Here is a 27,799-nt window from a genome sequence, read left to right as displayed (position 1 = left end):
ATCTACAAAATCGCATGCTATCAGTAAAAAACTTTTATAAAATCGCATTTATCAGTTAATCATGTACACTAAGTTCATTAAGTGATAAAATCGCATGAATGAGTTATCAATTCGCATGTCTTAGTTAAGCATTGCCAAAACTAGCCAATCTATATAAATCGCATGCTTTAAGCAACTAAAAAAATATAAAATCGCATGTATAATTTAATCATAATCCCCTAAAACTAACTAATCATATGAAATCGCAGGAGGTTTTTATCAATTCGCATGCTCAACCTAAGCTAAGACAAAAACCTTCTACAAACAAAACTTTACCTATAAAATCGCATTTGTAATACAAAACCCTCACAAAACCCTATATAATATCACACATATATCAGCTTATCATTAAGAAAACTACATAATCATGCAAAACCTAATAAATAACCATACCAGTCATAAACCCTAACAAAATTGTAGTTATGAACAATACCTAATCTTATAAAACTATATGTTTCAGTCCAAAACCTTAATAAACAAACAAAATCGCATTTGACATTAAAGTCCCTGTATATTCCATTATAAATTCGCAGATGTCAATTGATACCTGGAATCATCTTCTTCGCATGTGGTCTGTCGTTGTTTGCTTTGCTTCGTTTCTCAAAACTCATGAATCTTAGTTGAATCGCAACGGAGAGTAGCAGGGAACTTGGGAGAAGGAGAATGCAATGTTGATTTTGGGTTTTACGGTATGTTTGTGAGTTATTGTGTGCTGATTATCAGGGGTTTTGATCTCGCATTGGATGATTTTAACCTTGGCGGTTTCTTTTTATTAATTTTAATTTGATTAATTTAATAGTTAAACACGCGGTTTAAATGAGATGATCTGACGCTGTGGAGGTAGCGTACATAATGTACGATTAGTGTATTTGTAAGATAACCGGCCTATATATATATATATATATATATATATATGGGACCGCTAAAATGAAAACCACCTCCAGTTGTAAGAACCGTGAGAACTACACCGTACGGGGCGAGGTGGACCAAAATTTTTTTCATAAACGTAGTTGCGTGTATTATAAACACATTTGTAAAAAAAATCGAAAAAAATGTCGTGTGTGTAATTTTGAGCACCACAAATTTATGTTTACGGGTACCGTAAATTTTATTTAAAAATTACATCATTTTACACACGGTGCTTTACATTTTGGGCCACAAAATTACACATGGTCTTTAAACCTAAATGTCAATTTACACATGGTGTTTCATGTTTTGTCAATTGTGTTTTACATTATGTCAATTGTGTTTTACGCATTTGGGTTTTCAAAAACTTTTTCTTCAAAAGTATTACAATAATGTACTCATATTAAAGATAAAAAATGTTCGATTTTATGGTATATTTAAAAAAATACATATAAAAAAGATACGAACGTTTAAATTTGATGGGGAACTTGCATGTGACTTGTACGTACAATTCTTTGCATGCGAGAAGCATGTGCAACTTCCTTTCCCCTTGACATATTTGCCCTTCCCCCTTGGTCCCCTTTAGCCACATGGCACTCTATGGTGACTTCCTACTTTTCTCACGATATTCTCACTTTGTACCATATTCCAACCCTACTTGTGTGTGTGTTAAGTACAGTCCAAATTAGGCTTAGCCCAATGCGTTTGGGCCTAACACATAAGCCCATCCAGACCCTACCCTAGGGGTTCCTTGTATAATGGATACTTCACCACCAAGGTATGCACCTTCGTCTTCCCTAATTTAACTCACACTTATCAATGGTGAATTGTATATTGACTTGAGCGTCGAAGGGTGATCTAGAGAATTCGGTCTTTGAACCCTTTTAACAAGTTATGCATGGTTTTGTAGATCTGGATTGAGATGAAGAAAGACGACATGTGGCTCTGGAATTATTGTTGAAGATTAATCAAACTAGTGGTGGACCCAGGATTTTTTTCATTGGGGTCCATTTTTTGTGTAAGGATTTTTCACAACCGAACATTAAATTTTTCGGGTCAGTCATCGTAGTAGGCTCGGGGCTAAGATTTCACAACCAAACACTAAAATCTTCGGGTCGGTCATCGTAGTCGGGATGGGGTCAGGAAATAATGTAAAAACATTTAGTGGACATGAAACCACTACATTATATGTTGGAAGTTTTATTTGGTAATCAAGTGTTAAATAAAATCGACATTCAATTTATCATTTTAAAGAAGCAAATTAGAGGGTCCATGGGTGGTTGTGCTGTTTTAAAACACTAGTTTAATTTTGATGGAAAAAAAACTAAAAAAACAAAACATGTAAGACTTGATTACCACCACACCATCTTTGTTGGAATATAAGAGGATTTACCACCACACCATCTTTGATTTTAATACTATGGGGTCCAATTAATTTATTTTATGGGGTCCTTAAAAATTTTAACATACCGGTTCTACTATTTTCTAAAAAAAGATTGGGGTCCGTGGACCCCGACCCGAACCATATGGGTCTGCCCCTGGATCAAACCCTTGGTTTCGATCCATGTTTCTTCTATATATGTGTGTGTTATTAATTTCTGTGTAATTTGAAAACAAAATAGGATTTATTTTACGAATACTTTGAAGTTAGAATATTAAAGGGATGAATTAAGAAAGTAGGTATTAATATATAAATAGTTTGAAGGGAACGTTGGACAACGGTAAAATTTAACATTTCACAAATTCTTCATATTTAAAATAAATGGACGCTAATTCCTAACTCAAACCATCGGAAACCTATGCCATGTTCTTCATCGTTAATGTAGAGGTATTTCCCGATCAAATTAGATTGTGGTCGTGCAACTGTATACTCACTTTTACGGCCACCGCCGCAATCCAACGATAATGAGGAGTCAACTTCGAGCTCCTCGGCAATCTACCTCACACCTTCGACTACACCAGCCACATGACATGTTAATGCATCGCCAAAATTGTTGTCAGATGCGCCGTTGTCGTGTGATTTAGGATCACAATCAAGAATATTTTGGGTGAAAATCTAGTAACGGTCACATACAACTACGGATTCAAATCCCCACTATCATTATAAAAGGCCATGGTTCGAGTTGAACTTTAAAATTAAACGACTGAAATTCTAGTTACTCATCATTAGACATAATTCCAATGTTAATTGCCCCAAGTGTGAGCAACTGTGGGAATCCATTGTTTACCTGGTAATCTCTCTCTCTCTCTCTATGTCAATCATCTCACGGGAATATATTTTATTATTTTGTTTTAATAATCTCTAAATTGCAGCAACAAATTGATAAAATAACATAATACTTCATAGAGAGAAAGAATGTTCTGCGGACATAAAAAAGACAACAAATTGTTTCCATTCGTACCCTTATCAATTTATCTAACCGGATTAAAAATTAAGATTATGGATGTTTCAATTTGTAGTGCACCGGATTAATTAGATTGTTTTTTTCTCTTGCAGTGCCCGCATGGTCATTATGTTTGCTTATGCTGTGAACAGTGGAAAAATAAGTGTCTCTTCTACAAAATCTCAATGGGATTCAACTTGTACCAGAATAAATTGGTTGAAAATATGCTCGAAGAAAGTCGCCTTGATTGTATTAACAAAACCTCTGGCTGTCACGAACGACCGTTTAGAAGCGAGCTTAGGGCACACCTTAATGAGTGTAAGTATGATTGCAACTCATACGCTTGGATGCATATGTAAAGGGTACGATAAACACATGAGTTTTTTGGTACTAATGCCTACTACTAAGGTGTGGGTGGTACATGTATTATAATTGAGATGACTATATTACACATGGTTTTTTGGTACTCACACCTACATCTAAGGTGTGGATGGGATGACTATATAGATTTCTTTATAATGGTTGTTATAGCGTATCGAGGTTAAAAACACGTTCTTCAGGTTTTATATAAATGATTGATTCTTAGAAGCTACTTTTGTTTTGTGTTTTTGTCTCTTTAGTGTGGTTGTTATTGTTAGCTTTCAATTATATTTCTTGCTTCCGCAAACAATGAGTTGAAGATGAGATTTCCTGCCCTTTTGTTAGTGATAAAGAGAGAATATGGTTTTTAGTGATACCTAGACAGTAAACTACTACACCCTCCTGAACCTGATTTTGGTATCCTTGATTAAAAGAAAGAATAGACGGGACAAAAACCAAATGAGGTAAATCAAAGACCTTTCTAGATGTCTTATGTCCCCACACCACCCCACGCTCATTTGTTTAGGCCATCCATAATTGATTCACCCCATGCCACACGGCATCGGGCCGGCGTGGTTGGGGCGCGCCACACCGCCAGAGGTGGCGTGTTTGAAGGGCCGGGGGGGGGGGGCATATTCACGGCGTGGAGGCATGGGCGGGGACCTAATTCTTTAGCATCCATAGCACGGGCTACGGCTCAACTGCGTATTCGTAGTGTATTTTTTTTCAATTTTATACTAAGGATACCCCTAATCAACCCAAACTTGTAGGAGCCCGATTGAAACAGTGCCCAATTGCCCAAATTATTAATAATAATGATTGAATTGTGGCCCTATTAGTTAGCTATTTGTTTTACTTTATTTATTTATTTATTGTCGTTTTTTTATATTGTGTGATTGCACGGTAACAATATTTTTTTTTTGGATACCCCTGAATTAATGGGCTGGTTCCGGCACTGCGTGGAGGTGTGTGGTGACGGTATGCTCCCTTGTGTGAATCAATTAGAATATTTGTGTGTGTGTTTTCAAACAAATCTATTTAAAGATAGTGTTATTTTAATGGGTAGTGTGTTGTGGTGTGGAGTGAAAAGGGGCGTGAGTCCATTGTGGACAGCCTTAGGACGTTGCTCCATGCCAAAGACAACATCTCCATGGGCTTTGCCTCTTGACCATTAGTTTAACCTCTTTGATTTCTTTGAATTTGAATTTTTTTAAACCCTCTTTATGCCCTAACATCACCCATGCCTTTTTTGATGTGGAGGGCAAAGCCCACATAGTTTACGTGATAGGGTTGGGGATCTGCCCTTCCCATCATGACGCTATGACGCTGTGTAGTCTTAAAGGTGATCCACTAGAATCACCCACTCCTCTTGATTACCTCCTCACTTGTTGCTTGGTGCCCTCAATCAAATATTTATTTAGAGTAAACTGCCATTTTGGTCTCTGAGGTTTGGTCACTTTTGCCATTTTAGTCAAACTCAAACCTTTTAAATCTGGGTCCCCGTGGTTTCACTTTTATTGCCATTTTGGTCCAAAAATCAAATCACCTGTTAGTTGGCTAATAAAATCTGGTTATTTTGTCTTTTTCTTCAGGGGCAAAATGGTCCATTTGAATTTATGATAACATAATATAACATCATCTTCATCTTCTCCCCTGCAATATGTAACATCTTATTCATCTTCTTCACTATTTCAATCTAGAGAATGAGATATAAATGCTCTTAAAACTCATCCAAGAATCCAATCAATAGGTAAAATTTCCAATTATACAATTTCAAATTCACCAGGATAAATTTCATTTAACACAAACATATAGACATGAAAACTGATAAAATCAAGACACAAAATGAGCATTCATGAACATATATTCCAGATTCATAAACACAATATCCAAACAATTACCCATAAACAACATGATTATACTTATCTTTAATCCACCTGAAACTCTTCCTAAAAGACCCTATAAGTTTCCCCTCAACAGAGTACACTTTATACTCTGCAACTCTCTTCTTCCTCTGAAACTCTGGGTCGCTAAAACTCCATTGTTTCGTCGCTAATCCATTGACCGACTTTCCTTTCTTCAATTTCAAATCATTTGCAACCACAATATCCATATTATTTTGTGGGGTTTTGTAAGAGGAAGCATAGGAAACTGAATGTCGTGTTAATAAAACAGCTTCTTGCAAATCATTTTCTCGGATTAGTTTGACGATTCTGTTGTGGAGGTTGAGGCGGCTACCGGTGAGGAGTGAGACGTGTTCGGGGAGTTTAGGGGTGTTAGGGTTAGGGTTTGGGGTTGCGGTTGGGTGGGGGAACGGAGGGCGTTGAGTGGGGGTTCGATGCGGAGACGACGTTTACGGCGGTGGCGTCTTCTGGAGTGGCGAAGTAGAGGTGGCGGAGGGTTCGAGGGAGTGGGTGGGGGTGGGTGCGGATGAAGGTTTTGAGGTGGTGGAAGAAGGTGGGTTTGGAAAGAAACATGATGGTGTGAGTTAGGGTTTAAACAGAGGGTATGGGTGTGATGGGGGTCGTATGGGGGATCTGGGTTTTCAAACAAAAAAAGAGTGAGGAGCGGGGAAGAAGAATAAGTGTGGGATGGAGGTGTGGGCCACTCAATTAATAATTTGTTAAAATAATAATTGTAATGACCAAATTCCCTCTGAGGAAAAGGACAAAACATCAAGATTTAATTTGAGGAATTTAAGCTAATTTCACTTTTGGACCTAAATGGCAACAAAACTGAAACCACAGGAACTCAGATGCAAAAGGTTGAAGATTTGAACTAAAGTGGCAAAACTGTCCAAACCTTAGGGACCAAAATGACAGTTTACTCATTTATTTATTTTGTTGTTTGATTACTCGTGTCAATAGTTTTGTTATTGGTGTCATTTTAGTATTTATTGTAGTTATACATATTTTATCTCTTGAGGTTGTCAACTGGCTTTTATTAGGTTGGCTCATCAATATATTTACCACTATCTTGACATGTAGGTTCGTTTTTCCTTTGAATTCTGTTTCTACTTTTTAAAAGTCATTATAAGAAAAAAAAAAAAAAAAAAACAACCAAGTATTTAAAAAGAAAAAGAGACGAAAAAAATTTGTTCACTTCTATCACTCAACTCTAATTTTAAACTTCACCTCATTTGAAAACACAAAGGGTCAATCGAGTTTTGATTACATATATCATAAACAAAATTACCTTCAAAGTTGATTAAGCCCCGTGCTAATAACGTAGGTTTCCCCTCCTACATGATGAACTATGAATGTTCGTTTTCTAATCAAAGAGAACTTCACTGCTTCCACGAACTCTATAACGCAAAGAAAGGAAAAGATTTCTATCTTTTATGCACCACAAACTAATAGTCCTAAAATACTTCTATATCTGCATATTGCAATATATGAATCTTCACCTATAGACGGAAGGTTTCATACCACCACAAAATGTCCCTTAAGAACAAAAGGTTTCATCTAAATTCATTAAATTGTATATTTCTGATTTTGTGAAAACACGTTTAGCTGCAGGTAATATTGATATATTTTTTTAAATCAAACTAAGCAGTGCTGGTTATTTTAATAACGAATCTATATTTACAAAAGAAAAATATATATTTACAAATCATCAAAAAGAAAAAGTTAAGTGTACTCATGAAAAAAATTATTTATAACTACTTTATAGTAAAACCACAAACTATCACTTTATAGGGTCTTGGATATTTTTTTAAAAACATTAGTTATTGTAATAACCGGTCAACCCTCTCAATGTACAACCGGCAACCGGCTATTCCCTGTGACCCAAAGGCCCATATAAACAGCCCATCTTCTCCCATGCATTACCGTACCCTTTTTAACCCATTTTCTTGAATTTCCTACAAAGCCGATGCCGAGAAATTTCTTCGAACGTATAGCCGTCGGGCGGTACCAAGATGAGGTGCAACACCCTGGCGCCATCAAGGCGTTTGCGGCGGAGTTCATAAGCACACTTATCTTTGTGTTCGCAGGCCAAGGTTCTGGAATGGCTTTCACTAAGCTCACGGACGGTGCAGCAAACAGCCCTGCTGGGCTAGTGGCTGCAGCACTAGCCCATGCTTTTGGGTTGTTTGTAGCTGTGTCCGTCGGAGCAAATATCTCCGGCGGACATGTCAACCCGGCCGTGACTTTTGGAGCATTTGTTGGTGGTAACATCACTTTGCTCCGTGGGATCTTTTACATCATAGCTCAACTTCTTGGATCCGTTGTAGCTTGCGTATTGCTTCTCTTTTCTACTGGTGGTTTGGTAAGAAGCCTAATTCCGTTTTTATAGAATAATGAAAACCTTGTAACTTATACGTATTATTAATATAAGAATAAATTAACAATAATTGTATAGGAAATATATATAAATCTGTTATTGATATAACAATGAACCCTATATAAGGGGTGTTTGAGGTTGAGTTTTGAAGGAGATTTTTAGATTACTGAGTTTTGAAATCGTAAATAATCAGTTTTGAGTGTTTGGGTAAAAAAAATTAAAAAATTGATTATTTGCGTTTAGAAAGTTACAAAACGCAGTTTTCCAAAAGCAGCTCCCCCTACTAAACGCAGTTTTCCAAAAATTGATTATTTGCGTTTAGAAAAAGATTTTCACTTGTTTATTTTTTAAATATATATTTGCCAAACACTCAAATAGTTGATTATCTGATTACTGTGATATCAAGCAACATAATCAAATCCAAACACTATCTTTCAACATCACGTTTGTTACAGTTAATTATTTAATTCTGATTATTCAAAACGCATAATCTATTTTCAAAACTCAACCCCAAACACCCTTATAATATATTGTATCTAACAACTCGGTACTTATTGATTATTTTTTATCGTTAAAACATACAGACAACCGCCGGCTTTGCATTGGGGGCCGAAGTATCCGTATGGAACGGATTGGTGTTTGAAATCGTGATGACTTTTGGGTTGGTCTACACGGTGTACGCCACCGCCGTTGACCCAAAGAAGGGAGATATTGGCATAATCGCACCCATTGCAATTGGGTTCATTGTTGGTGCCAACATTTTAGCCGGTGGTGCATTCACGGGCGCATCAATGAACCCTGCAGTTGCATTCGGGCCAGCTGTTGTTAGCTGGGATTGGGCCAACCATTGGGTTTACTGGGCTGGACCACTTGTTGGTGGCGGTCTTGCTGCAGTCATATATGAGCTCTTATTCATTGGACGTTCTCACGAGCCACTGCCCCAATCCGAGTTTTAATTTGACTTAGGGTTCAAGCATGTAATTTATGTGTTGTTTTAATAACGGTGTGTACTTTCTCGGGTTCATGTTGTTTTATGTGAGTGGTCGTAAATCCGTCAAGAAATGTTCAAGTATTAGTACATTGTTTCGACCCGAAATAAATTGTGTTAAATGAAAATCTTCTTGGTAATGATTCGGTTCTTGTTTATTTTGGTTGATTTGATAAGAACTTCAAACGAAATTAGCATAGACACATAATAACAATTTACAAATATTGGGTACTACAAATGCACCAACCATAAAAGAGCTAAAAGTGTTAATTATGCATGATTTATTATTTATCGAGCCGGGGGTCTTACTGGAAGCAACCTCTCTACTTTTACGGGGTAGAGGTAATGTTATCTGCATCTTACCTTACTCAGATTCTACCTTAGTTTTGCTATTAGTGGAATTTACCAAGTATGATGATAATGGTGAAATGCACCAACCATAAATGGGCCTAAGATAAGCCGTGCACCGACCAAATCTCCAATGAAAGCGACCGTTGGGTCCCTTGGGTCGACCCATAAGTGTTAAAGGTGTAAGAGATGCACATGTAATAGTGCTTGCTTTTTGTGCAACACATGGCTCATGTTTTGGAGGTGGACTCATCAATCATGGCACGAGCCTTTTTATTTGGTCCTACCAACAATCATCACAAGAAAACACATGGCTCATGTTTTGGAGGTGGACTCATCAATCATGGCACGAGCCTTTTTATTTGGTCCTACCAACAATCATCACAAGAATATATTTTATTCCTTAGGTATTAGTAAACATAGTATGTTACCCGTGCGTTGTGATGGTATCGGTACTGTCACTTGGTATAATTGTAAAAAAAAAAAGTAAAAAGGTAACTTTATTTTAGAGTTTGTATGATAACATTATTAAAGTTCAGAGATGGTAAAAAAAAGTAAAGGTTGTCACGTGCCAACATTTGATTAGCACATAAATATGAATAATAATTTTTCCGAGTGTGTTGAATTTTGCTAAATGTTACATATATAATTTTCAAAGTACAATCAAGTAAATACATGTATATACTATTTTACAATATCTTGGCATAATCGTTTTGAAGAATATATATGTTTCTCACAGCAATGGGTATTCAAGGAATTTTCCTATCCTCATGTAAACTTAACACTAAGAAAACTAATCGAAAATTACATCAACTCACTAGGTAGCTCAAACTTATTAGTAAGATTAATTATTAAGTTAATTCTAATGCTAACTCAAAGAGAGATCTTATTGTGATATTGTCGTCATATGTCTGTGAAGTCTTTTATATGATAGTTTATTATATATTTAGATTAGATTTAGATATGTAAACGTCATTACTTGAAGGATTTTTTATAAAAAGAAAAAGAAAAAGAAAGAAAGTTTGCAAAATTAGCAAAGTCTTTAGGCTATAGGGTGTGGTCATGACCCTCCATGTTAGTGCCATGTAACTAATCTTTAATCCATCATCCAAAACCACTACCCTAAGGGTATGGTCATGACCCAAACCATTAGCTCCTTATTTATTATCTTTGTCTAAACAAAAAGGAAATGATTTGTTGAAAAATGGAAAGGAGGACCATGGTTGCCATGGTTTAATCCATGCAAACCATGGTGGATCAATCAAGGGGGTGGTGTAGCCTTCCATTCATGTTCCTAGGTGGCAAATCATGTCCCAACCATGATCCCCACACTCTATAGCCTTATATGTGGTGAAACAAGCTAATGGACAATTGAAATGAGAAAGTTACTAATACATTAATTGAACTATATGTTTTAAACATAGCAAAACTATGTATTTTCTTTTTGTTAAACATATCCGTAGATTTATTGGTTCATAAAAGGTATGGATCAGATTTCAATCATAACAGAATGAAAAGGTTAGTTACAAATACAACCAACTCCTCTATATATAGAGGCAACAGACATAACTAACCCTACTCAACTCAACTAACTCAAACCAATACATACAAACTCATATATATCTCTAATATGTCCCCTCAAGCTAAACGGGCGGGGGGGGGGGGGGAGATCCACGTGAAGCTTGGACCGAAGAGAACTAAAACGATCTGCTAAAAGACCCTTAGTCAAAACATCTGCAATCTGCGAAACAGTAGACACATAACAAATCCGTAACATCCGAGACAACACCATATCTCTAACAAAGTGCAAATCAATCTCAAGATGTTTAGTTCGCTGATGAAATACCGGATTTGCAGCAAGATAAGTAGCCCCGATGTTGTCACACCAACCTGTCGGTGAACAACTCAAAACAACATGTAACTCCCGTAATATAGACATAATCCACCTCAACTCAGCAGATGTATATGAAAGAGCACGATACTCAGCCTCAGTACTCGACCGAGCAACAGTATGTTGTTTTTTGGAACTTCAACTAATCAAGTTGGAACCAAGAAATACACAATAACCAGTAGTAGACCGTCGGTCACCAGGGCATCCAGCCCAGTCTGTATCAGAATAACCATGAATATCCATACTAGAAGATCGTCTAATACTCAAGCCACAAGTCAAGGTACCTTTAAGATACCATAAAATCCTCTTGACCGCCTCCCAATGTCTGTCAGTAGGGGTCTGAAGAAACTGAGACACCTTACTAACAACATATGCAATCTCATGACGAGTCAAGACCAAATACTGAAGAGCACCAACAGTACTACGATACAAAGTGGCATCAGGTAAAGGTATACCTATGTGCCTATACCTATGTGCCTAGAAAGCTGTCTACCAGAAGCAACAGGAGTAGACAAAGGACGACACTGAGCAAGACCAGTGCGCTGAAGAAGATCAAGTAAATAACGCTGCTGAGAAAGATGAAGAACATCATCAGAGAAGGTAGCCTGAACTCCCAAGAAATAAGAAAGCTGACAAAGATCTTTGAGCGCAAACCGAGAATGTAAGCGCTCAATCAAATGAGTAACAAAATCAGGAGAACTCCTAGTAATGATGATATCATCAACATAAACCAATATATAACACATCACTGAATCTCTACTATATACAAATAGAGAAGTGTCAGAAACACACTGAGAGAAACCATCAGCAATAAGAGCAGAAGAGAGCTTGGAAAACCAAGCTCTGGGAGCCTGCTTCAGGCCATAAAGAGCCTTCTGCAGAAGACAAACATGACGTGGTCTAGAAGCATCAACAAAACCCCGAGGTTGTGCCATATACACCGTCTCAGATAAGTCACCATGAAGGAAGGCATTGCTGACGTCAACCTGCCGAATAGACCACCCACGAGAGAAAGCAATAGAAAGAACAATCCGAATAGTGGTGGGTTTGACTACTGGACTAAAAGTCTCAGTATAGTCAATACCCTCAGTCTGGTGAAAACCCTTTGCTACAAGCTGTGCCTTGTAGTGACTCACAGAACCATTAGGATTTCTCTTAATCCTGTAGACCCACTTGCAGCCGACAATGTTGGCACCAGTGGGAGCCGGAACCAAACGCCACGTTTGGTTAGCATACAAAGCATCCATCTCAGCACACATCGCATCCCACCAAACAGACCACTGCTGAGCCTGACGAAAAGTAGTAGGCTCTGTGGTGGGAGCAGTAGTGGCATGAAAAACCACATGATCAGGAAACTGTCTAGGCTGACGAGTATGATCACGAGAACGTGTAACCATAGGATGCATAGGAGGAGGAGGGGGAGGAGGAGGAGGAGGAGGGGGAGGAGGAGGAGGAGGAGGAGAAAAAGATGATGGTGATGATGATGAATCAGGAACAGAAATCAAAGGAGAAGAAGAAGAAGATGGATTTAGGTGAAAGTTTATCCATTCGAGTATCACCAAGAAATGGATAACACAAACACCCAAATGTGCGAAGAAAAGAATAATCGGGTGAAGAATCGAACAATGTCTGAAAAGGTGAGGAATAGTGAATAACCGGTGAAGGCAACCGGTTAATGAGATAAGCAGCGGTAGCATAAGCATCATACCAAAATTTATTTGGTAGATGAGAATGGAACAACAAAGCACGAGCAACCTCATAAAGGTGATGATTTTTACGCTCGGCTACCCCATTTTTTGGGGGTGTATAGGGACATGAGATACGGTAAGTAATACCAGACTCGGAAAGCAATCGAGCGATCGGTCCATGAATAAGCTCGGGAGCACCATCACACTGAAGGTGTTTGATGGTGCATGAGAAAAGGTTCTCGACAAGCGGTTTAAAGTGACGAAACGAATCAACTGCTTGAGAACGATGTGTAAGAGGATAAATCCATGTGAATCTACTAAAATCATCAATAAACGTAATGAAATATCGATAACCATCACGAGACAAAATAGGAGAAGATCCCCAAATATCACAATGAATCACATCTAATGGAACTATAGAATGCGATACAACCGAATCAAATGGTAATCGTGTAGATTTTGATGTACTACAAGCAACACAATGAGAACACATGGATTTATCTAAAGTACTTAAAAATGGAAAGGGAGCCATAACTCCATCAGATGGATGTCCTAAACGAGAGTGCCACATCTCTCGAGAAACAGCTGCAACAGCAGTCAACGAATACAGCTGATGAGGACTACCACGCATGTGGTGGAGGAGTTGTCCCGTGAGGCTCTGAATAATCAAACCAACATGAGAAAAAGTAATAGTAAGTGGATGATCAATCACAAGCTGAGTAATAGATAGTAAGTTCTTGGCTAGGCTAGGAACTACTAAAACATGTCTAAGTACGATGGTACTGCTAGATAAATGCAAATGAGCAAAGCCAATGTGAGATATGGCAAGAGATGTACCATCACCAATAACAACACGTTCAGTACCGGTATAAGGAACATAATTAAAAACAAGTGATAGCGCACCAGCCATATGTGCAGAGGCTCCTGAATCCGGAATCCATGAGTCAGCCAAATCACATGCGGATGACAAATCAGCTACAAGCCCAAAATGTCCAGTAGGTCCATTAGATGTATTTGTACTTGATGGTCCAGAATTCGCAACATCAGAAGTTCCAGAAAATCCATTAACTGAATGGGCCCAATTTGCAAAGTGACTTGGGCCGAAACCTGATCCAACATTACCATCAGGACTGTGTAAACCATTAATCCCACTAGGACCTGGGCCAAGAACACCAGCATTAGAATTCATTTGCACATTATTGTTTGGAGGATATCCAGTATTATAACTCGGTGAAGATCCAAACCCGTTTTCACCAAGAATTTGTGAATCAATGCCTCCATCAACTTGACCAGCAAAATTTCCCCCAAAATTAGGAGCCCTAGTTCCAAAATTAGAAGCCCTAGATTCATACCAGTCTGCAACATTTGCACTATAGCCTCTACCTCCTTCATTCAACCATCGATTTATAAATTGATTGAAACTTCCTCGTTGACTACCATATCTACCGCCACTACGACCACCGCGTGGTCTCCAACGACCACCACGTCCACCAGAATTAGAAATTAACCGATGATAACAGGTATTAGCACGATGTCCAGGTTTATCACAAATTTGACACACAACTGTTGTTTGAGAATTTGAATCAGTGTGTGGAGGTGGCCGTACAGTCGTGGCTGCCATAGCAGCTATTGGAACAGAGTATGAGCTTTGATTTTGTTTTAATCGAGATTCAAAGGTCAACAACTTAGCTCTGAGTTGGGATAATGTAGGTTTTGAGTCAGAATTTTCAATGTTTGTAACAAACATTCGAAAATCAGAATGTAAACCATTTAGGATCTGCAATATTAGACTATGCTATGTAATAGGATCCCCTAGGGCAATCAATTGATCAAACAAATTCTTTGCTTCATCACAGAACCGAATTACTGACTTATCTTCTTGTTTTAAACAGTGAAATTGTGTTCGAATGTAATTCTGATTAGCAAATACCTGTTGTGTAAACAGTTCTTCAAGCTTCTGCCATAACTCTGCAGATCTGGAAGTATCTCGAGCCAAATGAACCAGCGATGAAGACAAATTTGCAGAGATAAAAGCTGATACATATGCATTTGATTTGTCCCAAGCAGTTCTAGCTTCCTCAGATTCTGATGGATTACAATTGATGTTAAGATGTTGAAGAAGCCCTAACATCTTCAAAATCAGTGTTGTTTGATGCTTCCAGTTCAGGTAATTTGTTTCATCAAGCTTAATTGGCATTAGATTCATAACATTCTGAAATGGATTAGGATTTGGTGTAGCAATCGTTGAAGATTGAGTTTGAGAAACCGACATAATGAACACAGATCAGAAGATAGAAGATCAGAGAAATCTGAGAAGAAAGAGATTGAAGATTGGCCGGAAAAAGGATCAGAATATGATCGGAAAAGGAATGGATGGAAGGATCTGGAATCAGTGCTCTGATACCATGAAAGATATGGATCAGACTTCAATCATAACAGAATGAAAAGGTTAGTTACAGATACAACCAACTCCTCTATATATAGAGGCAACAGACATAACTAACCCTACTCAACTCAACTAGCTCAAACCAATACATACAAACTCATATATATATATATATATATATATATATATATATATATATATATATATATATATATCTAATAGTTCATGTAAATGATATTGTGATAACTAGAAAAATTAACAGAAATAATAGATTCTTGAAATGAAATTGTTTCTGATAAGCAGGGTTCAATTGAAAATCATTCATTTATTTATTCATCAAGGCCCAAATGAAAATCTTTCACCAAAAGCAAATTACAAAACTCCTGGTGTGCTTGGCCCATCACGAGGGTTTTCTTTGCAGTTTATGGGCCCGGTAACTTGACTCATTATAAACATAACACTTGAACACTATAACTCATCTAAAGTGTACATAAACCGATCCGCTCATGTGCTACATTTGATCAGCTCACTAAAAGTTTGAATCAAGCTGAGATTAGACTAGCTTGAGCCTAAAAGTAAGCTCATTTAATAAACAAGCCCGACTAAAAGCGTTAACCTAAACAAGATTGGTGTGTGCGATTGTGTATGATTTTCTAAGGGTATTTATTGCACAAATATTGTTTAAAATTTGTAAAAATGGTTTTAACTTATATACAACTACACACAAATAAGCAAGTGCATCCATTGTGTAGTATAATAAAGTGGTTTAAAACCAAATGTCGACTAAATGACTCGGTGTCTCTACTACTCAATCCTTATTTCTCATTGTTGTTTAGTCAATCATAAAATATAAAGTAGATGGTGTTTGCATAAGTAAATTAAATAAATGAAATAAAGCATAAATAAAATATGGGAGGAAATCGGTCAAAGATTTGATATCTCTTAGGCCTTGAATCCCCTTGCTGCAACAAGTAACATTTGAAGTGACTCATCCCATTGTGAGATGGGAAACACCACATCGGGTGAACTCTCCTTAAACTATTCATACATTCCCATAAATTGGAGAAACCAATTCGAGCCCGTATCTCCCACAAATTTATTTGCAAGACCGAAATGCACGACCATCGCTTAAGCCGAAGCTAAAAACATTTTAAACAAAATTTGTGCTTTAAATGTAAAATCCCCTTCCTAGATTAAATGTATATCGGAACTTATAATTAAGAGTATAAGATTTGTAGCATTTCCATGCAAGAGATAGATTACCAATCATAATAGTAGCTCCACGACAACTATGGCTTTCATGAATCTATGATAGAAAAATTAAGAATTGAAACCCTACCCGCAATCTCTAATGTGATAATCATGTCTGTATAAAGACGTACAAATCCACAATGTGTGCATAGACAACATCGGGCGAACATATACACAAACAAGTTTAGAAACCCAAATCGAACTCATATTCAATAAAGCATGTAAGTGTTTGGATGCAACAAGAGAATTTTTACAACAATCAACCACAATTATCAAGACCGCCTTTAATTCCCCATGCATTTAGACTACCCCTCGACAATGGAAAATAAACAATTTTTAAAACATTACTAGCGAAAGCCCTTAGCAAGTTCATGCCCACTTATTTTGCACACCTAAGCAAAAATTGTCTTGATATAAATCCTTATAGTTCATATCGAGCCAGTAAAGTGTGCATGTGATCAATGTGAAAGAATAAAGATAAAACAATAATCACTATACGGTAATTAGGGAGATGAAGATTTGCATAAACGCATTTGAGTTCTCTATGTTGAATTTACCATCTCTAATAAGGGCTATGTAACTCAATTGTTCTGAAGTCTATGAAGGGAATTGTAATCACTTTAGATCCTCTTGAACGAGCATTTCTTGAAAAACAAAATAAGTTAGGATATTGATATCCATTTGTAGATAGATAACAATGAACCATCAAGCAATTGGGTATAGAATGTTGAACCTACATCCATTCCAATAAGTCACCCCATCAAAACACGCTCTTTGTCTCAAGCATGCATCTATTTAACTAGGGGATGCCCCTCGTCGGACATTTCCCCCAAAGCACATAGTGCATACCCTACATCCTAGTGGTGGTATACTACATCATAAGATAGTTGGAGACAAAAGCATAAACATGTATAGCGATAACGTAAATATAATAGTTTACATGGATATACATCATAGTTCATGTTAGTTGTTACCACACTTCATTGTCAATGACTATGAGGTTGGTTTCATAGGTGTGACATTTTGACATCGTGTCTTAATCAAGAGCTAAAACATTACACATAAATATACATGTGTGTCTAGGACCAGATCAACACCAAATTCTTTTATGTACAATATATGTATGTCTGAAACCCAAGTGGACACGAGATTTATTGACAAGGGCACAAAATATGTATATTTAAATTTTATCTTTTTTTTTGGAAGGCAAATTTCATTAACACCAAAAAAGCGGCATTATCTCCAAGTTAGAGATAAGCCACCAAAATACAAATTACATCAAATTGAACCGAAATTACACCATCCTTTCCAATCAATCGAACCCTTCTTACTTCTACTCCTATGCCACAAGTATCTCAACGATTTTATGTCAGAAACAATCTTAACCACGTCTGTGTCAATATCGGAAAAAACTTTATCATTTCTTGCCTTCCAAACTCGCCAGCATGTCAATACAAGAATGCCATACACTATCTCTTTCTTTGGATCCGAGGCCGACATGTAATCTATCACTTGAAGAATATCCTTAATAGAGAAAACGAAGAAAGGAGCTATATTACACCAAGAAGCGATAGAGAACCACACTCCAGACATTACCCTACACACTGTAAACAAATGGCCCGTTGTCTCTTCAACTTCACCACAGATTACACATAAACTATCCCCAACATTTATATTTCTTGTACGAAGAGCACAGAAAGTCAGAATCTATCCATAATAGCCCGCCACATAAACACGTTACACTTACCTGGAATCCAATTACTCCATTTATAAATTGTGTTGTCGGATCTGTTTTGGTCGCTTTGAGCCATTTCCGAATCGCCTTCACAGAAAACTCAGCCCCCGTATCACCATGCCAACTCCAAGTATCTTTCTTCTCAACAAGGGCAATGTTCGAAACCTTTCTGTGTAAACTAACGAGTTAAGAAGTTTCCTCATTTGAACCTGGATAAGCCTTCCAATTCCATCTAACCAAATGCCTTCGGCCGTCCATTAGGAATTTATCTTCGATCATGCAGAATTTGTCTCGTTCGAGCCTAAACAAGTCTGGATACAATGATTTCAACGAGCCTTCACACCAAGGGTCGATCCAAAAACGCGCCGATTTACCATCTCCAATATTCCCCTTAATCATATCAATAAATCTTTTACCTTGAACCTTCATGCGAGCCCCAAATTGAACAAGCTTACACCAAGTACCCGTAAACCTTTTGTTGTAAGGAATGGGTTCCCACCGTCTAGCCGAGACATGAATAGCGTCAATCACTTTTCGCCATAAGGCCTCTTTTTCTACCCGATATCGCCACAACCATTTCAAAATCAAAGCATTGTTACATTCATCAAGCTTCTTAATTCCCAATCCTCCTTCTTGTATAGGCTTTGTCACCACCTCCCAAGCTACCTAATGAATCTTGTTTTTTTCCTCATTCCCTCCCCATAAAAATCTTCTCATGATTGCTTCAAGTTTATTAGTCACTGTCACCGGGGCTTTATATAACGAAAAATAGTATGATGGGAGACTCTCTAAGACCGAAGATATAAGTGTAACTCTCCCAGCCATAGATAAAATAGTAGCCTTCCACCTCGATAATCTTTTATAAAACACATCTATTATCGCCTCCCAATTAGTTATCCGATTCATATTGGCGCCCAAAATAATACCCAAATATTTAAATGGCATTGACCCCGATCTACAACCCAAACCACTCGCTTTAGAAGCAATCTCCTCCGTCTCTTTACCCACCCCATATAGAATAGATTTTTGCAAATTTATACGAAGGCCCGAACACAAATGAAAAAGGCGTAAAATTCTTTTCAGCACCTTGAAAATAAATTCAGACCATTCTCCCATAACCATCACGTCGTCTGCATATAAAAGATGAGAAACCATAGGACCACCATTTGGTAACCGAACCCCATCAAACGCCCCACTATCACAAGCTTTGCGAATCATGCATGATAAAGCCTCCATCACAATGATAAAAAGAAACGGGGAAATTGGGTCCCCTTGTCGTATGCCTTTTTCACAATTAAATTCAAATGTAGGTGATCCATTTACTAAAATAGGCGAACGAGCCGATACTAAAATACCTTTAATCCACTTGCACCACATGTCACACCCCAACCGATGGCGGAAACATCGGGGCGTGGCACTGAGCAAAACAGATTGTCCAGAAGTTTCCATAACAACTATATTTACCGATTATTTAAAGCAACATGTCCCATACCATGTCATAAAAGATTACATAATTATTACAGACAAGATCTAGTCAAATTGTTCTGTTCCGACAACTCAGATTTTCAAATACAGACAATTGTTTATTTGTTTCTAGACCTTTCCTAGCCTCGATTTCACAGCAAGCCAAGTATATAAACATCCTAAGCATTTGTCACATACGTTAAAGTAAAAGTCAATACACATAGTGTAAGGGTGAGCATACAAGTTTAATAGATATAATAGAGTTCGAAATCGTTACGCATAACCAGCACGTACACAATGTAAAATGAGGCATGTTAGTTATCGACATGAACCTATCGATACCAATGACTGCGGGTTGACTGCCCAAGGAAGTTCGTAATACACACTCACCACTGTGAGCCATGTAACAAATTGTCCTTAACAACCCCTGAGTGAACAGGTGCGAGTCTAAACTATAGTACTATCGTTGCTAAGGCATGTAGACAGCATTCCATGTATAAACATAACAAACAAGCATTCATTAAGTCACGTATAACATGGGGTAACGGTTAGCGTTTAAAGTAGTTCGTAGTGTGTTCGATGTGATTTAGAATAAGTAACGTATGTAACACCCAAAAGTACGTAAAGCAAAAAGGGATCAAGTATACTCACAGCGATTGATGGATTGAAGGGAGCGCTAGAGAGTAAAGTTAGCCTGATCAGAACGATAACATAAACAATCAGCGACGCGTAAAATGATACAAGGTGTCAGTGGATCGGACAACAATCCGATCGGGTGGCCGGTTGATCGGGTGACAATCTGTTCGGACGATCATCCGATCGGGTGACCATGTGATTGGATTGTTACCTCGTTTGGAAAGGATGTGTTTGTGTATGATGGCTTGTCTTTTGAAGTTTTCGTTGTATCATTTAGAAAACAGAGAAGTATCTCTACCTTTCAGGTCAGTCGATCGGACGGTAGTCCGATCGGACAGCAATCCGATTGGCGAGGCTTCTCAGGTTGAGAACAAGTTCACCGCAGGACGGTCACTCGATCGGATGGCAACCCTTGTGCATTGAACATGTTGGAAATTGTTTAAGTCACTAAACGTCACACGATCGGACGGTCACTCGATCGGATGGCAATCCGATCGGGTGGTAGTCCGTTTCAACGTTCAGATCCTTAAATAGTTTGAGAAAATAGTTTAAGTATAGAACCAAGTGCAGCCCGATCGGATAGCCGATCGATCGATTGGCAATCTGATCGGGTGGTAACCCGATCGGACGCTAATCCGTTAAGATGGTCTGATCGTTCTAACACTGGTTTCTGTTTGGAGTGTTGTAGTTTTGAATGATACGTTTTGATGTCTTGTTTGTACAACAGAACCCTTATCTCGTCCCAAGTGAGCTGGCCGGACCAGAATCACCCTAGTCCGAGCAGTTCTCGGTTCAAGTCGATTGTTCATGTTCAAACCCGAAATCAACATCTCGTGGATAGAATCCAGATCATGAACCAACTCAACACTAAGAAAGAGTAGAAGGTCAGAACGAGCTCCGATTATATCGGTTTTGAGTGCATTGAGTGTATAAGAGTTGAAAGAAAGTTGGAAAACCATATTTCAATCCTTTTCACCATGAATATGTTCAGATCTATGAAAGATCTTTGTTTATTCGCGTGGAAATCGTTCAGATCTAAGTTGTTCTTGGTGGATTGAAGCCAAAACATGAAGTTCATAAGAACACCATGATGACATCATCCTAGAACACCTCAAATCTAGTGATTTCACGTTTAAAAGTTAAGATTCAAAAGATAGAAAGGTGTAGGGGTGCGTGTAGATCAAGAAAGTACAAGATTTAGGTGGAAAACTTACAAGAATCGCGAGAAATCTGAAGAAAAGCGAGCTGGAGCGAGTAGGCCAGCAAGTCTGACCTGGTCGGCCTTTCGTCTAACTCTTGGCTATTTAATTACTTGTCGTCATATCGAGGTAGTTTTGATAACGAGTTGAACTATGATATCCTCCGTTCCTACTCGTTTCTTCGACTCGGACAGGAATCACCCAAGTCCGGCCGGTGAACGGTTCGGAACGTCGGTTTAGAGTTTAGCCCATCGTCGGTGAACCTAGTATACAGAATCCGAATCTTGAACCTCTTAACTGTTAGAATGATTAGTTAGCCGGTTCAAGCTCCGTTTCTACCGGTTTTAAGGTTTTGAGTGTAAAAGGTTGAAGAAAGTTGGAAATTATTCATAAAATGTTAAGATTCTTACAAATCTTAGTTTGTTTATGTGGAAACCGGTCAGATCTAAGCTATTCATGGTTGAGTGAGGCCAGAGTTTGGTGTTCTTCAAGAACACCATGATGACATCACCCAAGAACACTTAGATCTTGGTGATTTCACGGTTAGAAATCTTGAAAGATAGAAAGGTGTAGAATCATGCAATGATCAAAATCGTACAAGAATTAGAGTGAAAACTTACCGGAGTTGGGAGAAATCTGAGAAAAGGTGAAGAAGAAGGCTGGTTCGGTCAGAGCTTTCCAAAAATGGAAAGTGTGACAATGACAACCCTATTTATAGGCTCCAAAAGAGGAAAGTGGCAGCCGATCGGCCAGGAGCTCCGATCGAATGGGCTGCTCGATCGGCTAGGAAGATGCTAGCCGATCGGCTGGCCTGTTCGATCCGGATGCCTCCTGTTCGATCCGCGACCCACTTTGAGTATTTCGCGACATTTTTCGATGTTTCGATTTCGATGGACGATGATACGAATACGATAGGGTTCCTAGTCAAATTACTTTCAGTCCCAGCTACTATATCTAACATACAATCTTCTATAAGTCACGTTTCGATGTCGGTTTCGATTGGGTTCGATTGCTTTTCGAGTTTTGATTCGATTTTTGATTGATTCGCTTGAATACCACACCAAACATATAAGTAAACATGCACAAGTAACACATAAGGCACACACACACGTATAATAACACCAGAGTTCGCATACTTCGAGTCTCGAGTTTGATTGATGAATCGATTAGCTTGGTTATTGATTGATTAACTTTATCGCATTGTTACTTCCTACTATTCACAATCGTAAATCGGTCGTATTGATTGAACATTCGATCATTTCATTAGACAACACTTACTCCACATAATACAAAAAGGTAAAAAGAAACCTTAACAGTCAAAGAAGTCAAAGTTGACTTGGACTTTGACTTTGACTTTGACATTCGAAAACACAGGGTATTACAGCCTCCCCTTGTTTAGGGAATTTCGTCCCGAAATTAGGCTCGAAGGCTACACCACGCCGTGATTTACCAATTTGATGCTTCAGGTCTATTTATTTAAACAACTGCGGGTACTTGGCCTTCATGTCGCTTTCGAGTTCCCAAGTGAACTCCGCGCCTCGTTTGCCTTCCCATCGGACTTTCACGATCGGGATGCGAGAGCGCCTAAGTTGCTTGGTTTGGCGATCCATGATTTCGACAGGCTTTTCCACGAAGTGTAGCGTTTCGTTGACCTGAAGATCGTCGAGCGGTACGATTATATCATGATCAGCAAGGCATTTTCGGAGGTTAGAGACGTGGAAAGTCGGGTGGACGTTACTGAGTTCCTCCGGTAGTTCGAGTCTGTAGGCGACTTTTCCGATTCTTTCTAGAATCCTAAAAGGTCCAACATATCGAGGCGCGAGTTTCCCTTTCTTGCTGAATCGGACTACACCCTTCCAAGGCGATACCTTTAGGAGTACGTAGTCACCAACTTCGAATTCAAGGGGCATGCGTCTTTTATCGGCGTAACTTTTCTGTCTGTTCCGAGCTTTCACCAAGTTGTCTCGAATCTGGTGGATTTTGTCAGTCGTTTCTTGTAGAATCTCGGGACCGGTTAGTTGTGAGTGACCAATCTCGTGCCACACAATAGGTGATCGACATCTTCTACCATACAAAGCCTCGAAAGGTGCCATTTGGATACTGGCATGATAGCTGTTATTGTACGAGAATTCCACCAATGGCAGGTGTTTGTTCCAACTACCACCAAAATCTATGACACACGCTCGGAGCATGTCCTTAAGAGTACGGATCGTTCTTTCAGTCTGTCCGTCGGTTTGATGATGGAATGCAGTACTCAGATTAAGCGACGTACCAAGGGCCGTTTGAAACGTTTCCCACAATCGTGAAGTGAACCGAGCGTCACGGTCTGAAATGATGTCACGAGGCATACCATGATTACGAATGATCTCGTCGGTGTAGATTTGGGCTAGTCGCTCCACCTTGTAGTCTTCTCATATAGGCAAAAAGTGGGCTGATTTCGTTAGACGATCGACTATAACCCAAATACTGTCGTGACCTGATGGCGTGGGCGGGAGTTTTGTTATGAAATCCATAGCTATACTCTCCCACTTCCATATAGGTATCGGCGGTTGTTCGAGTAAGCCAGAAGGTCTTTGATGTTCAGCCTTGACTCTTGCGCAAGTTAAACAACTTCCAACGTAGAGGGCGATATCTCGTTTTATGCCCGGCCACCAGTACTTATAGCGTAGGTCCTGGTACATCTTATCTGCGCCGGGATGAATAGAATACCGGGATTTGTGGGCTTCATTCATGATAATCTTTCGCAGATCGGTCCGCCTTGGGATCCAAATTCGGTCCAGAAAATAGAATATCCCATCGGATTTGCTTACCAACTCAGCTCCATCGTGATAGATCCTTTCTTTCTTCAATGTACGCTCGTTAAAGCAAGCATGTTGAGCTTCGCGGATAAGGGTCTCGAGGTTGTGCTGGGCTTGGATGTTTCGGGTACTAAGCACGTAACTCTTTCTGCTAAGTGTGTCGGCAACCACATTCGCCTTGCCTGGGTGATAACGGATCTCACAGTCGTAATCGTTGAGAAGTTCTACCCATCGGCGTTGATGCATTTTAAGCTCTCTCTGATTAAAGATGTGTTGTAAACTCCTGTGATAAGTGTAGATTGTACACCTAGTGCCATACAGGTAGTGTCGCCAAATCTTCAATGCAAAGACAACCGCGCCTAGCTCGAGGTCATGGGTTGTATAGTTCTTCTCGTGGATCTTGAGCTGACGAGATGCGTAGGCTATAACCTTGTCTCGCTGCATGAGGACACAGCCGAGACCAAGGTTAGAAGCATCACAGTAGACAATGAAATTGTCGCTTCCGTCGGGCAGCGTAAGAATCGGAGCGTTGCACAGCATATGCTTGAGGGTTTGAAAGGCAGTCTCTTGTGCGTTTCCCCACACAAAAGGCTTGTCTTTATGAGTAAGAGCGGTAAGTGGCACAACGATCTTGGAGAATCCTTCAATGAATCGTCGATAATAGCCCGCGAGTCCGAGAAAAGAACGAACTTCAGACGGGTTCTTAGGCGTAATCCAGCTTTTGACGGCTTCAATCTTCGCGGGATCGACATGGATACCCTGGCTATTCACAATGTGACCCAGAAACTGAACCTCCTCCAACCAGAATTCGCACTTGGAGAATTTGGCGTAGAGTCGATTCCCCTGGAGTAACTCGAGAACCAAACGTAGATGTTGCGCGTGTTCGGTTTTCGTTTTGGAATAAATCAAGACATCGTCGATGAACACGATGATGAAACAGTCAAGATAAGGCTTACACACGCGATTCATCAGGTCCATAAAGACCGCGGGTGCGTTGGTTAGACCAAAGGGCATAACAATAAATTCGTAATGGCCATAACGGGTTCAAAAAGCGGTTTTGGGGATGTCTTCCTCTTGAATCCGTAGCTGATGATATCCTGAACGCAGATCGATCTTAGAGAAGCATGCTGCACCTTGTAGCTGATCAAACAAATCGTCGATTCGGGGCAAGGGGTATCGGTTCTTGATGGTTAGCTTGTTCAATTCCCGATAATCAATGCACATCCGGAACGATCCATCCTTCTTTTTGACGAAGAGGACTGGCGCGCCCCAAGGAGAGGTGCTTGGGCGAATAAAGCCTTTTTCGAGTAATTCCTGGAGTTGATTCGAGAGTTCCCTCATTTCGGCTGGTGCGAGTCGGTACGGGGCTTTAGCAACGGGGTTAGCTCCAGGAATGAGGTCGATGCAGAAGTCGATATCACGACTTGGTGGTAGTCCGGGAAGATCGTCAGGGAACACCTGAGGAAATTCACGAACCACTGGAACGTCTTTGACTTTGACTTCGACTTTCTTTTTCTTTTCCTTCTCCACTACTACAATGTTGGCCAAGAAAGCTCGGTATTCCTTGCGGAGATACTTGTTAGCTTGGATGCATAACATAAGCTTGAGACCTTTCGATGCTGTTTCACCGTACACACACAATAGATCACCATTCGCGAGCGAGAATCGAATCATCTTTTCAAAGCACACAACTTCAGCATGGTTTTCACGATGAAAGTCCATGCTTATTATGACATCAAAGCTTCCGAGTTGCATTGGAATAAGGTCGATTGGGAAAATGTGATTGTTGAGTTCGAGAGTACAATCACGGAGTACTGAATTAACGGCAATAGTTCTTCCTGTAGCGACTTCGACTTCGAATGACGAGGACAGATAAGAGCGCTTACGACTAAGGAGCTTCTCGAATTCAAACGACACAAAGCAGTTATCGGCTCCAGTATCAAACAAACATGATGCATAAATACCATTCACAAGGAACGTACCATTAACCACGTTGTTATCCGCCTGAGCCTGACGGGCATTGATGTTGAAGGTTCGAGCATGGGTTGCTTGCTGCTGTTGCTGAGGCTGCTGTTGTGGTTGTTGCTGCTGGGGCTCTTGCTTAACCACCCTGGCACCTGTTTGCAAAGTGGTTAGGGTCACCACATGCAAAGCAGACTCGAGTGTTGGCTGCTGGTGCTTGAGCTGCTTGTTGGCCTTGAGGGGCAGGGAGTAGAGCTTGGTTGACAGTGGCTTGAACTGGGGCTTGACGGGGACCATAGCGACAGTTTGTAGTGAAATGGCCGTAAAGGTTGCGCAGAAACGACAAGCCAGACCCACTGGGTGATGATAAGAGCATGTCGGGCAGAGTGGGTGAGGGCCTGTGTATGCACGCTTCGCTGGCGGTGCATTGATCACTGGAGCTGAGCGCTGGTGCTGCTGTTGTTGAACTGGTACAGCTTGAAGAGGAGCAGCAGTAGTCGTTACAGCACAGTTCTTGTTGCTGGAGCTGTTGTTGTTGTGCTTCTTCTTCCTTCTCGACGACTTGGAGGGTTAAGCAGATGAATCAGTGGGCGTTGCGGTGGCTTGGTGCAGAGACTTGGTTTGCTTGTCCCAGAAACCAGACTTTACTCGCTTGTCATTGATCTCAGCGGCGAGTAGGTAGGTTTCTTCGATCGTTGTTGGCTTGGAGGCGTGAACAAAATCTGCTACACAGTATAGCAGAGCTCGGATATACTTCTTGATGGTCATTTCTGGAGTCTTGACCTGATCGGGACATATGATACTAAGCTGCTTGAAGCGAGCAGTGAGAGCAGCATTGTCTCCGTCCTTCTGCTTGATGACCCAAAATTCATCCTCCAGCTTTTGGCGTTTATGGGGAGGGCAAAATTCGTCGATCATGATTGCCTTCAGTTCCTCCCATGCCAGCTCGTAAGCTGCATCATTCCCACGCTTGTTTCGTTCAGCAGTCCACCAGTCTAGAGCACGGGACTGGAAGACGCCAGTAGCATTGAGAGTGCGGAGATTTTCGGGGTATCCGCTTTGTCGCAGGGTGACTTCGACCAAGTCGAACCAATGGAACATGGCAGTAGGGCCATCCTCACCGGTGAACTCTTTTGGTCCGCATGCTTTGAACTGCTTGAAGCTGAAAGCAGCCTTGCTTGAATCCTTAGGGTTTTCAGCTCGGGATTCTTCAGACGTTTTGCTGGCATTTTCATACACCTCACTTACGGCTTTCTCCACTTGCTTGGAGATGATAGCAGCGAGGCGTCGGTCTCTCTTTTCTTAGCGAGTCAGTCGGTGTCGGGATCCAGACGACGACATGGTCTGCAATAGACATCGTCACAGGACTCAACACAACGTAATCGATTCTCACCTCACACGTCTAGATTACTAAAGCTTAGGAACACGTCGAAACACGTATCACATAAACACACAGACACATACCACAGTTACACGTAAA

General features: G+C 39.8%; 3 protein-coding genes and 1 long non-coding RNA gene across 4 annotated transcripts; 2 read left to right on the top strand and 2 right to left on the bottom strand.

Moving 5' to 3' along the window:
• The first annotated feature begins 1,706 nt into the window (after nt 1-1,706).
• LOC110875734 lies at nt 1,707-3,921 on the top strand. The gene is made up of 2 exons (XR_002556601.2): nt 1,707-3,176; nt 3,443-3,921. It is a non-coding gene; the product is annotated as an uncharacterized LOC110875734 (long non-coding RNA).
• Nucleotides 3,922-7,458: 3,537 nt separating this feature from the next.
• On the top strand, nt 7,459-9,105 carry LOC110875737 (probable aquaporin TIP1-1). Its single transcript, XM_022123943.2, has 2 exons — nt 7,459-7,958; nt 8,558-9,105. Exons 1-2 carry the CDS (start codon nt 7,563-7,565, stop codon nt 8,927-8,929), a joined length of 768 nt encoding a protein of 255 aa, XP_021979635.1. The 5' UTR covers nt 7,459-7,562; the 3' UTR covers nt 8,930-9,105.
• A 5,578-nt stretch (nt 9,106-14,683) lies between these two features.
• On the bottom strand, nt 14,684-15,160 carry LOC110929961. The gene has a single exon (XM_022173162.1). It carries the CDS (start codon nt 15,158-15,160, stop codon nt 14,684-14,686), a length of 477 nt encoding a protein of 158 aa, XP_022028854.1.
• Nucleotides 15,161-17,803: 2,643 nt separating this feature from the next.
• Nucleotides 17,804-18,336, bottom strand: LOC110929969. The gene is made up of 2 exons (XM_022173170.1): nt 18,273-18,336; nt 17,804-18,159 (listed from the first exon to the last, which is right to left on the bottom strand). Exons 1-2 carry the CDS (start codon nt 18,334-18,336, stop codon nt 17,804-17,806), a joined length of 420 nt encoding a protein of 139 aa, XP_022028862.1.
• Between the last annotated feature and the right edge of the window lie 9,463 nt (nt 18,337-27,799).

Source organism: Helianthus annuus, chromosome 1 (genome assembly GCF_002127325.2).
Source record: "Helianthus annuus cultivar XRQ/B chromosome 1, HanXRQr2.0-SUNRISE, whole genome shotgun sequence".
Classification (NCBI taxonomy): Eukaryota; Viridiplantae; Streptophyta; class Magnoliopsida; order Asterales; family Asteraceae; genus Helianthus; species Helianthus annuus.
This window is presented reverse-complemented; position numbering and strand designations above follow the sequence as displayed.

Coding starts and splice junctions, on each gene's coding strand:
- LOC110929969 (XM_022173170.1), bottom strand. CDS start 18,336: ATGGCTCAAAGCGACCAAAACAGATCCGACAACACAATTTATAAATGG. Junction 18,160..18,272: donor ATGGAGTAATTGGATTCCAG/GTAAGTGTAACG, acceptor TCTGTGGTGAAG/TTGAAGAGACAACGGGCCAT.
- LOC110875737 (XM_022123943.2), top strand. CDS start 7,563: ATGCCGAGAAATTTCTTCGAACGTATAGCCGTCGGGCGGTACCAAGAT. Junction 7,959..8,557: donor TCTTTTCTACTGGTGGTTTG/GTAAGAAGCCTA, acceptor TAAAACATACAG/ACAACCGCCGGCTTTGCATT.
- LOC110929961 (XM_022173162.1), bottom strand. CDS start 15,160: ATGTCGGTTTCTCAAACTCAATCTTCAACGATTGCTACACCAAATCCT.